Raw genomic sequence first — 13,021 nt, 5'->3', positions numbered from 1 at the left:
TGGCAATCTTACTATTGTTAAGTGCAAAATAAGAGATTAAACTAGATGATCTTTGAGGTCTTCTGGTGGAAAATGTATTGTCAAATGTCACACAAGTTTATATCAGAGTACTAACCATTGATAATTTCAGAAAAGATCTCACTTAATACACTTGATATGGGTTGCCTTTTTTTTTTTAAAGTTGATCTTTGCTTACAGATATGAAACACTTTTGTTCTTGAAGTAATACAATTTTACCTGTTGTTACTCTTCTGTAAAGTGAGAGTTTGTCAGATGTAAACGAAGTCTGGCAAACTCTGAGCATAATGATTCCATAGTACTTCTCACAAATACGTCTGTTGTGCCAGATAGAAATATATCTAGATTGTTTCATCTTTGAAGCACTGTTCCTTGTTCATGTTTGTGAGCAGCTGTCTTGTGTTCACTGATTGCATTGAGGCCATCGAATAGAGCTATCATAATGGACTGGAAATCCCATAGGTGCAGGATTCATAGTCTTCTGAAAGCCTCCTTCAGTAATTGACTACAATGCTATAACAAACTGCCCACTCAATTAAGGAATGAATAAACCTTGCATGCCAAGTTTGAGCACAGTGTCAAAGAACAGCTACCATTTCTGATGGGCAAGTTGGGGAAAAAAATGCTAACATTCTATTTTGGTACTGTTGTATCATCTCAATAGTTAGGTTTTTTGTTCTCTAAAATAAAGTTTATTGCAATAGTCAGGTCTGTGATCTTACTTGGCAAGCTACAAATTCATTTAGATTACAAATATTAATCTGTTGTATTACATTCTTTTACATGGCTGTGATTATTTTCTTTTTCTTGTTTTCTCAATCCTTCCAGGCATCAAATAGTGCCTCCTACATCCAGGATGCCTTTCAACTACTCTTACCTGTGCTGCAGATCTCTCTCATTGAGAACAAGACAGAATTACCCAGGCAGGAGCTACAAGTTCAGAGACCTTTGCCAGGACATTGAAGAATAGAGAAGATTTGGCCTGGGATTTGTGATGGCTGAGAAGTGCCACTTTCTTCAGGGTACCCCTGTAGAAATGAATGAGAAAGGTTATTTTAATATATAAAAATTCAGGCAGGAGAACAGGTTTAAAGAGGAAGTTAGTTTCTTCACTTGGATGAAGTATTCAAGTCCTTACACTATTTCCAGTTATTATAATTAATAAATTATTTGAAAAGAAATTTTTGTAGAAAGTCCAAGAATAATAGCTCTAGATAAAATTTAGTGGGGCACTCAGGCAAAAAATATGGATCTATTTTTAACATGTTGCAAAACACTAACAATTTTGTCACGAATATAATTTGTAGTCCATGGATAAAATTGGTGATAACACAGGAGAAAAGGAACTTAATTTGGCATTCTAGAATTTACAACATACTTAACTTTATTAATGCTATGAATTTTCTCCATTCTAGAATAAAATCTGTGGCTTTAAGAAAACTGAGCATGTATAAACTCTAAAATGATTACCCTTCATCATGTGAATTCTTGGAAATGGTTAGGAAGTTTCATCTACTCTTAAATTCTCGGTAGATATTTGACATTGAGGAGAAACTTGCAGTATTATACTTTTTCAGGCACATGAATGAACTATATAGCAAAGTCCCCTTTGGTGTCAAATGACTCCCCCATCCCATGAAGATAAGCTTCAAGTCATAGCTGATCCCTACTCAACAGGATTTAAGACCAGTAAGTGCAATTTAGAGAAACAGTTTCATATTTTAGATACTGTTTTTAGGTTGGTTTTCATGCACACCCTGTAAGCAGGGTAAATTCTGTCACAACCAACCCAAAAGGAGTGTTGAGGCTCTTTTGTTAGTAGAGTTTTTGTTGTTTGAATATTATTAAAGTGAGTCATAGAGTCCCATAGAGATGATATTCATTTAAAACAAGATTTAACTTCTAACACATTTTTCTTCTTTATTTGTTTTAATTTATTCTTTAGCATGCTTTTAAATACAACTTTTATCCTGTAGATCTTATGCCATTTTTGCTTTCTTCAGCAACTGAAATATATTTTGGTATCTGTTCTTTTTTAAAAAAAAGTTCTCCAACTTTGTGGATTTTAAATGATTCAGGTAACTTTTTTGTGAACTTTGCCCCCCATCTTATAAAAGGTTTAAAATAAAATATAATTGTATCTATTCACAAGTGTGATACTTCACAAACATCAAGGATGAAATCCGTTTATGTACTCTGATATAATATGATGTACATTTTCATAAAAGGCTTAAAAATGAAACATTCAAGAAGTGAGGAAGTTCTAAAAATTCAAGCCTCTTAGTTAACATGTCATCAAAACCTCTGGTGAATACGTAAGAGGAATTTTGAAAACCTGCCCACTGACTTGCCCATCTTATGTCGCCTCAAACACCAGTCTGCTCATTTCTCCATTTAACTTGAGACCCCATCAGTGCTTGTTATTATATCATCTGACCAAAGTCCCATCATGTGTCACTATCACTTTTCCTATCAGGAAAATTCCAAAAAAGAAAAGTTCAAATAGTCTCCTATCTCTCTTGTTCTTTGAGTTAAAGGCAAAAAAAAAAAGGCTACCTTGATCACTTTACCCTCACAGATCAATGTTGAACTCTCTAGAAAGTTTTTGACAGGCTTACCCTTCTACAGAGACTGCAAATTGAGTGAAAACAGCATAAACAAAAAAACTATCATCTGTTTCTACGTTTTAGCCCCACATTTGTCCTTTTCGGTACATATTGGCCATTGCTGTGCTCTTAAACTAGTTCTGAAGTTAGGTCATTTTCCTAACTTGAGTGTGAATGCAGCAGTATACTAAAAAGTTTTAAGTACGTTTGTAAATTGGAATGGAGGTAGTTTGTCATAAAGTTTTTACCTGCCAGTCTCACCTGAATAACTGTTGAAATTTGCTTGGCAATTTCAACAAAACCGAATTAAACCTAAATAGTCTACGTAGTTATTATAACTGTTTTTGTCAGAATTGGACCACTGTTTAATACAGCTAGATCTTCCTTTACCTCTCCCACATGTCATTGAGAGTTATTCAAACTGCATAGTTTAACTCATGTTGAAACTAAAGTTTCAAAAAAAGGATCGATTACTACGTATTATTGGCATTCAGTAAATTAACAGACATGTAAATGACTTTTGTATTCAGATTGCTCACCATTGAATTCCCAACTTTCAGGCATTAGAATCTGGCCTGCAGTAGGAAGTATTTGTTGTTTGGCTGGAAGGAAAAAAAGGAAGAAATGGAAGGAGGGAGGCTGTGATGAAGGAAGGAAGTAAAAGAATAAATGAAAAATAAAAAAGATAGCTTAGTACTTTTGTACCAGCAGAGAAAACAGAGCTGGAAGAGACTCTGGAGTGCATTGTGAAACTCCTGGTTTCATAGCTAGTGACACTGAGGCCTCATAAGAGGAAGTAACTCCCCGAAGTCACACAACTACTGGTAGACTTAGCTGGGATCTCCACCCAGGTTTTCTGATCCCAGTCTGAGCCTCTGTTGGGGAGTAGATACAGCCTCCCAGACACTAGGTTTGATGCTGGGGAAGCAGAATGCAGTGTATGGCTCCTGTCCTGTAGGAGTTTACACTGGTGCTACTGTCTGAGCAGACTCTACCTTGTTGCGATGTCCTCTGAGGAAGGAAGTGAGGCAACTGCTGTTGCAATTAATTCTGGCTCTGTTGGATGAACTTGTCACAAATCTGAACCTGATTGTTTGAGTTAGGTCAGCACAGCAAATGTTTGCAGATGCATCCATCAGTATTCTCAAATTACTACTTTTATTTTTGTGATTTACAATGTTTTAAAGGGCCAATTTCTGCAGTGTATGGCACTACAGAACCATCTACTGTTCATCCACCACCAAAGCTTACGGAGCAGTTTGAAGTCCCAGCCCCACAGATTCTCTGTAATCCTCATAGCTGCTCTGGGAGGCAGGGCAATGGCACCCCCAGTTTATGGGCTGCAGGATGGTGCAGACACACTCATAAATGAATCTTGTTTTCCAAGCCCTGTACCAAGGAGGAAGTGACTTTGTTTTCTTGTGGTTTTTTTTTTTTTTTTTTGGTACCAGGGATTGAACCACTTAACCACTGATGTGCATCCCCAGCTTTTTTTTTTTTTTTTTTTTCTTTTCCTTTTTATAAAATTTTGATGTTACAGAGTCTTGCTGAGTTGCTGAGGCTGGCTTTGAGCTTGCCATCCTCCTGCCTCAGCCTCCTGAGCTGCTGGGATTACAGGTGTGTGCCACCGTGTCCAGTATGACTTACTTTCTTAAATTCAATTTTATTATCTGTGAGATCAATCTCATAGCAGTACTTGCATTGTGAAGGCATTCTTAGATTAAGTTATCTGCAAAGTGTATAGAATAGTGCCTGCTGCATAGCAATATGAGCTAATGCTTAATGAGCACTACATGCCACTGTTCTGAACATGTATTACTTGTACTGATCACCTGTATTTAATCTTCATAACCAGCCCTCAGAACAGGTATTGTTAATGTGCTATTTACAATTAGAAAAATCGTGGCACACAGAGGGTTAAGTAACTTGCCCGAGGTCACAGATCCTTAAGTGATGGGATCAGAATTCAAACCTAGACAGCTTGGTACCAGAGTTCCTGCTTCTAACCATTATGTTACACTGACCATAAACTTCCAGTGAAGAAATCTTAGCAACTATTAATTACTTTATTATGATGATTAGGAAGCAGATTCAGAGGGTTAAGTGACTTTTTCAGGTTTTACAACTATAATGAGAGCCTCTGCAGTGTGATCCTTGGTTGTGTGGTTCCCAAACCCATGTTCTATTTTATGCCTTTAAGGTAAAAGACTCAGAGGTGCCTATCTAGTGATAATATCCATATGGAAGCATCTGGTTGGATTATTCAGAACCACTAGGATTTGGCATAGAAAAGATAGCAGGGTGACAAGTCATGTTTGCCACAACAGAACAAAGACCTAAGTGAAATAGGAGCATCTGTACCAATTAGTGATCAGAAAGGAAAGAGGAGAACATGAATGTGCATAGCAACTCTTATGATAGCCCTAAGCTGGAAATGATGCAGCTCATACATGGTTAAACAGTTTGTGTTACATCCATACCATGGATTGCTGTCAGCAATTAAAAGGAACACACTATTGATACATGCAAGAACTTGGGTGACTCAAGGGAATTATGTAGAGTGAAAGAAAATCTAATTCCAAAAGGTTACGTACTGTATAATTCCATTTATATAACATTAAAATGAGAAAAAATTATATAAATGGAGAACATAGTAACAGTTTCCAGGTTTAGGGATGGGGTGGGAAAGTAAGTAAGTAAGTGTGGTTTTAAAAGGACAATAGGAGGGATCCCTATGGTGATGAAGTGTCTTGACTGTGATGGACCCAAACCTACACATAAATGTAGACACACAAGCACCCCATAAATGAGAACAAGGAAAACTGACGAATCTGAATAATATCAGTGGATCATTATCAATGTCAATATCCTGGTTGTGAAACTACTTTAGTTTTGTTAGATGTGACCTTCAGGGGAAATTGGGCAAAGGGTACACAGATTATTTGTTTCTGATAACTACGTGGGAATCTACAATTATCCGAATAAATATTTTTAACTTTAAAAAAAGGAGGGCTTTGGACCAAGGGAACCAAAGAATCAAGAAGCATTGCCCACTTTCTGGGGTTTTAACTTTGAACCCAGTGGTTCATGTCCTCATCATAGGGACTCAGCTGTAGAAATGGTGGCAAGTGAGCTCAATTTGCCTCTCAGTAGGTAAGCGTTTTGGTAATGGGTTTGAAGTGGGATGAGATAGTGCAGGAGGGGTTTGGGGTTTTGTAATGAATTCCTGTCATTTTTTATTGAAATCCCCTGATTCAATAGAAAAGATCCTTGCAGAATTGTTTCTATTATCATTAAAGCCATATCCTGAATCAAACAGGTGATGAAAGCTCTTCAAATTAAAAAGAACCATGTGTAAACAAAGGTTTTAACAGCAGCTACTCAGGACGGTTGGGTTCTAATTTTGGCTTGGTCCATGGCTTAGCCTCTATCTCACAGGATTTGTACTGAGGCACTTATATTGTCTTCACAATAATCCTTCAAAGCTAAAACTATTCTTTTATCTTCAGATGAGGACCCTTGTGGCCTGCAGAGGTTAAGATATTAGGCTAAGGTCACAGTGTCCAGGTGGTGGAATGGTTTCAACACTAGTTCTGCTTGTGTTTAACGGCTTCTCATTTCTCAGCCATCAGAAAGAGGAGATTGGGCCAAGAGCTTTGGATTCTCCATGGCTTGAATGAAAACAGACAGCTAATTTTGACCTGAGGTACAGGGGTTAGTAAAGAAATAAGAATTGCCAATCCTGCCTTATAGGAGAGAGGATAAGACTGGGCAGGTTGAGGGACAGAAGCAGCCATCACAGAGAGGGTAACGGAACAATTGGTCATCCTTGGAAGGGATGTGACCTACTTAGAACTTCCCAGTATATCCTGATTGTGAAAAATAAGCCCCTTCTCTCCAATAGAGTTTAGGTTCTCTGAAGAGTCCTGTTGAATGAATGCATATTCTTAGCCTGTCTCTTTTGATTACCTAAAATACAAGCAGTGGGAAAATAAAACACCTGTGTGCTGGCTCATAAAATTCACTAGAGCTCACCTGAAAAAGAAACTGGTGCTGTTCAGAAACCACAGAAAGGAAACCCAGGATTCACTAAAGGTTGAAGGTGGAAGAGAGATGCCAAGACCCAAAGTCAGGAGAGAATGCAAACTCACACAAACAAAACAAATGTTGAAGTTTGTATCTTCTGCATCTCACAATTGTTTGGGTTTAGTGAGATGTTGGGAGGGAGGTTCTTGGTTTTTTCATATCTTCAGGGTTTGTATGGACACTCAGATGGGATTGGGGTGAGGGACTGTTGGCACTTAGTGTGGGTAGACCATTGTCAGAGACCATTGAAAATCTACAGTGACTTTCAAACCCTCATTGCTTACTTATCCTAGGGAGGCAGAACAGCAAAATGTTAAGTGAGGGTGACTCTGGAGCCTGGTTCCATCTCTTGCTGACTGACCTACATGTCCACTCTTTCTGCACCTTTCTAATCTGTATAATGGGGAAGCACCTGCTTCACAGGGTTGGGGGAGGTGATGTACACGTGTTCTTGGCCAGTGCCTGGCCATAGTGCTCACTCCATTTTAGTGATGATTCTGACTACAAGATGGCAGGGGATATTTTTCAGCTTAAAAAATATTCTGCTATTCTGCTGGCCAGATATGCTCTGTCTTATATGATGGCTGAGAGTGAGAAAACTGGGCTTCTTGCCTTAGTCCTTTAGCTTTTCTTTCTGATCCTGTTTCCTTAAGTTATGAATAGAGCTGTCTCATCATCTGGTCCTTGCCAATGCAGGCAAGGCCAGACAGTGTCTACAAACAGTGATGTCACCTTCCATTTTTATCAGATTCATAAGGGACTTTTACATAAGTAGTTCCACTCCCATTTTAGGATGGGGCAACTGAGGGCTGTGGAAGTCAGGAGGAGTGTTCACAGTCACTTGACCCTTAGGTGGCTATGCTGAAATATGTACCTGTGGCGTTTTTGTTGGGGGGAGGGGCACTCACCTTCGTCTCACACAGAAGACGAAGCCCTCCTCTTTGGATCAGGCAAACATCTCTCAGTTGACAGGAGTTATTTCCAGGTCTCAGGGCTTTCCTGACTTCCTTGCAAACCCGAGTGGGCTCTGCCTCCTGTATCCAGGTGAGAGACCAGCTGTGGTGCAAATAGTGACAGTCTTTGATTGAGGTTAGAGGACATCAGGACACTGCTCTGAAGAGGCTGATTTCTCATGTCATTGTCTGATTTCCTGTAGCACAGTGGTCAGGCCACCAGCTCTGAGGTCAAGTTGGTAAGGATTCAGATTCTGACTAAGCCACCTCCAGCTGTGTTTTCCGGGGCAGCAGGCTTTATGGACTCCACTTCCTTTCTTGTAAAATGGAATAAGTGAGCACATATTTTACAGGGATGTTATGAATTTACTATTCATATAGCTTCCTGCTCAATTTGGAGACTGCAGTGCAAAATGCAAATGTGGGGCTCCTGTTCAAAAGCAGGAAAAAAAAAAAAAAAACTTTTCTCCCATGGTCTCTTTCTTGTCCCATCATGCTATTTTTTTTATTTGCTATTTAATGTCCTCCCTCAGGCACAAGGATACGTGCCTGGTAAATGCAGACCCTTATGGGTGCCTGAGACCCCACCTTAAGACTAAGGGTACTGAACCATGCATGAAAGAGTTCCAGGTCCTCAGCTAGTCATTGTTCTATTGGACTTCACTTAAATTCAAAGATGAAATTATTAAACATTACGAGATGGAACTATAGAGATTAAATCCTTAAATAAGGCCTTTCTGACTGTGGACTTGTGACAATACTGCTTGCATGCCCGTGAAGCTGGCCCTGAATGTACCTTCCAAGCATTTAGTATCTCTGGCCTACCCTAAGGATTCAGTAAATGGTCAGTAGAGAGCCAGTTTTGCTCACTTTTTTAAGAATCCCACAACTCAAGCTTTCACTTGAGATTTGCATTTCTAGCCTGGCTCATGGAAGAGTCAGAGAATTATTATCAACCTTGTTCAAATGGGGAAACTGAGGCCCAGAGAGGGAATGGAGGTTGGTTGTTAGCCTCGTCACTAGTAACGGAGTCAGAATTCAATGGTGATCTCTAAACTCCCTGTCAATGCTGGAGCATTGGAGCTCAGAGCCTGCTCTTGACCTTGTTACCTGGGGATCATGAGTGGCAATAGCTTTGTCAGGGATTGCAACCCCTGCCCCAACCCCTTATGTAGTTTTTCAAACCCTGGTTCAATGTGAGCTGCCTCTGAAAGCCTTTCCTGTTAAGAACCTTCCCATAGTATTTTTTCTTTCATAGGCATATTCATCCAAAATTCACTCATATGAAATATAGGTTTTTTTCATAATTCAGATTTTTTTGATTGTGTTGAGAATCACACAAGAGAATGTATGCAGACATTTCAATTTGTATACAATTCTTAATACATGCACCAAAAATCTAAGAACCTTGTATTATGATTCTTTTTCAAACAGTTACTTCAGTGACTTTCCAGTTTCAACTTTGGAAGCAAATTTTCTTTAAGAGGATATCAAGTACCGATATCTTCAAATGCTGCTAAGCTGTTACATAAGTTTCACCAACTCACAATTTTATATCATATACACTTGATACTGAAGTTCATTTTAAATCTCTCACAGTACATTAGCAAACTTATTGAGAAACTAGACTACCATGACCAAGGATGTCACAGAGTACACAGAGCAATGATCAAGGAGTGGTTTTCTTTAGGAAAAAATTCTACTAAAAACAACATGGAGATAGAAGCAATTAAAAATATTCAAGACATCAGATGCAGTACTCTGACTCCAAGTAGTTGCTTAGTATGTATTGTATTGTAGAATATAAAACTAACTTCCTACCTATGCTATGTTAAGCCAACACCCAAGACTGTCGAAGCCTCTTCTAATTCAGTATCCGTGATTTTCTGGTAGTACCAAAAAATAAGCAACCAGTGAATGATCTCACCTCTGAAAAACTAATTTACATTAAAAAGATGAAATGAGGTGAAATTCCTTCCTTTTAAACATGTTTCTATACTTACTAAAAAACTTCACAAAATAGGTGCTAAACATATTTCTCTGGATTCTTCAAGAGGGGAGATGGGATTACTGGTAAGACAAGCTCTGTGATTAATCACATTTGGCTTATTTATCTTTTGCTCCATCAGAGGCTGGACTCTCCTGGACTTTAGTTTTTCTTTTTTTCTGCAGGCAAATCTTTACTTTCTTCATTAGTCACTTAGCCTGGCTAGCCTGTGTTCCCTGTTGTTTATGCTGTTTTGTGAAAAGATCTATTCTTTTCTGCTGCCTTTTTTGGCTTTGTTTGTACTTTTGCAGGGGCATGTTGCTGACAACCTTGATGATCTCCTCTTGGGCTCCTCCTTTGCCACCCCTTGACCTGAGCTGACTTTCTCTTGTGCATCTTGGTGGCTTGGAGGATGTGTATAGGTGCTACAGGCCACAATGCCTGGCACTGCCACTCCTGAGTGCCACTCCACCTGAGCTGCTGGGACTGAAGTATAGCTTCTTGTTTTATTATATTTTTTGTATGCACTGGAATAGAGCTTTCTGTTTTGTTTTATTTTATTTTGTAATTTGGGGGTTGACCCTAGGGCCTTGCACATGCTAGGCAAGTGCTCTGCTACTGAATTACATCTCCAGCCTTTCAAAAAGGTATTTTGAGGCAGGGTCCAGCTAAATTGCCCAGGCTGGTCCTAAACTCCCATCCTTAAACTCTGCCTCAGCCTCCAAGTAGCTGGGATTGCAGATATGCACCACAATGCTTGCAGAATATAATTTTATTCCCTGTGCTTTTTATATTATTAAACATTATAAGCATTCTATGGACATTCTTTTTCATAGCTTTATGGCATTCTATTTTAGGAGAGCTACATAACCTATTCAACCAATTCTCTGTTTTTGGACACTCAGGTTGTTTCCAATTAGTTTTCAGTTACTGAAAGACAATGTACCAAATTTTAAAAGTTTGCCTCCTAGAGGCAAACTGTTTGGGTGTAAGTCTATACCAACCAACTATGTGAATTTGAGCAGATTAGTTTGTGTCTTAGAGCCTCAGTGTCTTTGCCTATGAACTCAGCATAATCTTAGTATGTAGCACATAGGTTTTATGAGGATTAAATAAACTTGAACAAACCAAGAACCAAACAAGTATGTGCCATATATGAGTTAGCTAATATTATTCTGTTAATTATTACTTTGATAATGCTCTAGTTGATAGAGCATTTTATAGACATCTTTCAATGTATAGCTGATTCTTTCCTGGGAGTTGCAATGCTGGATCTGAGGGGTGAGCATTCTTAAGGCCAGCATAGGCAGTGAGATCCAAGAGACTAGAAGCCAGGGTGGGTTTGGGGATTGATCCCCAGGCTTTGGCAGGAAATGTTTGTCATGAAGTGACTGGTGCTTAAAGACATTTTGTCAGCAACTTTTCCCACTTTAGTGCTGAACCTAGGAATGGTAGAGAGCATAATAAGCTTCAAGAAGGCCCCCGAAAGTATTAGATAGCCTGGAGGAGAAAGACAGAGAAATTCTCCCTCCAGCTCCAGAATGCTAAGTGGGTCTTTTTCTCCTTTTATTCTTGGTTCCTGCTATAAGTAAGGAATTTGAGCTTTGAACACAAGGGAGTTGAGATGAAATTGAATGGGACCACTAAATCTTAATTAGCCAGGGATTTTGATATTAGGGCTGTCTTTCAGGTATAGCAACAGGGAGGATTGACAGCTGCTTTTGTGATCTGCTTGCTCTCAATTATTCCCTCTGTCAACTGTCTTTTATTATGAATTTGTGACTTAAAAGTAATTTGTCTTTCGGATGTCCCTTGTACAGTGCAAATACCCAGGAAAGATACGTATCTCATAGGATGATAGAATCATAAGAGTTTCAGAGATGGAAGTGAACAAATTCCATCTGATATTCTAGAGTAGAAATTCTCAAAAATTCATTTGTGAGTCAGAATCTTACATCAGAATCACCTGGAGGCATAAAAAGGTAAATTTCTGGGCCCACACTTGGGGGCTGATTCAGTGGGTTTTGGATAAGTTCTAGGAAACTGCCCCCTAAAGAGTTCCCACAGAATATTCTAATGTAAGTGGGTTATACTTTGAAGAACTCTGTCCCATAGGATCCCCAGCAAGTTGATTGTCTCTGTTGTTGGGGAGCTTATCACTTCAGGAGAAAACCTGTGTCAGTTCAGAACAGGCCTGACTATAATCAACCTTATGTGGAGCTGGAATCTGTCCCTCTCTAAATTCTACCCCCTGGTCCTAATTCTACTGACTAAGACCCTATAGAGAAAGTCCACCCTTGGATGGGTAGTGAGACTTGATGATCGTGCACCATGATAATCTGTGATCTGGAAGTATGTTGGTAGAGAGAATCTAGGGCTGTGCTTTGAGAAACTCACCTCCCCTTCTTATCGGGGTAGATGCCTCCTTCTAGACTCAGGCTGAGTGCCCTCAAATCAGTGGGAAAACTCACAGGGGAGGAAGAAAGGAAAATTTGGGAAAGTGTAGGGGATGGTGAAAATGGATTCCTGTGATCCCAGAGATGGTAGGGGACTGAGAAGATTCTTGGCAGGACAAGATGGTAAGTTTGGAACCTCAGTTCTTGTTCAACTCTTCAGTAGATTTTGGGCAGGTCCTTGCTCCTTTGGACCCCAGTTTTCCTGTACATAAGCATCACTTCCAGTCCTCACAGTCAGAAATCCCATTTTTAAAGCCCTGGAATCTTCCGATTTTAAAGCTACTTTCTTTGCTATCCTGGCAAGTTTCGTTTGGGGGCAGGACGAGGCAGGTGTCATGGTCTCAGGAAAGAATCATGACAACCAGGCTGAGAAGGAGAAATTTGCTCACCTAGTAGAGCTACTTTTGCTAAAGGTCAGGGCTGGGATGGATTTAGAAGGAATGGAGGGGGCTGGCATCCCTGCTGTGAAACAAGATGTTTAGGGCTATGGATCTCTCGAGCCTGTGCTCCTCAGGCTGGAGGGACCTCTGTCTGAGGAGAACCATGAAGAAGTCCTCCTTGTGGAGTGGAGTCCTTAAGGCCTGTGGGCTCCTGTGGCCAAGGCTTGATGAACGAGATGCAGAATAGGCAAATAAGGAGGGTCTGTGCACCGTCCAAGGATCCTTATTCTGTACACACCATGGGTCTGTGTGTGACTCATCTTCTTTCATCAAGACATATCTGAGGAGATTATGCAAGCACTGACTGTGGGTTCTTGGGAAATTCCTCTGACTTCCCTGAGCCTCCATTTCTTCATCTGTCAGATGTGCTAATGACATTTGCCTCCTAGTGCTTATGTGCTTGTCATGTAAACTAATGTCCATAAACACTTGGTGCTCTGCAATGTGCCAGGAAGATGCCAGCCACTGTTATTCT

At 39.7% G+C, this 13,021-nt stretch overlaps 1 protein-coding gene across 1 annotated transcript in view; it reads left to right on the top strand.

Moving 5' to 3' along the window:
- Positions 1–2,627, top strand: part of Fam114a2 (family with sequence similarity 114 member A2) — a 32,532-nt gene extending 29,905 nt beyond the window's left edge. Inside the window, exon 14 of the mRNA XM_047555512.1 lies at positions 847–2,627. Coding sequence (XP_047411468.1) covers positions 847–981 — 135 coding nt within the window. The 3' untranslated portion in view covers positions 982–2,627. The remainder of the gene's footprint in view (positions 1–846) is intronic.
- Positions 2,628–13,021: the final 10,394 nt, after the last annotated feature.

Source organism: Sciurus carolinensis, chromosome 6, assembly GCF_902686445.1.
Source record: "Sciurus carolinensis chromosome 6, mSciCar1.2, whole genome shotgun sequence".
Lineage (NCBI taxonomy): Eukaryota > Metazoa > Chordata > Mammalia > Rodentia > Sciuridae > Sciurus > Sciurus carolinensis.
The sequence above is the reverse complement of the archived record's forward strand: the minus strand, read 5'-3'. Positions and strand labels throughout refer to the sequence as shown.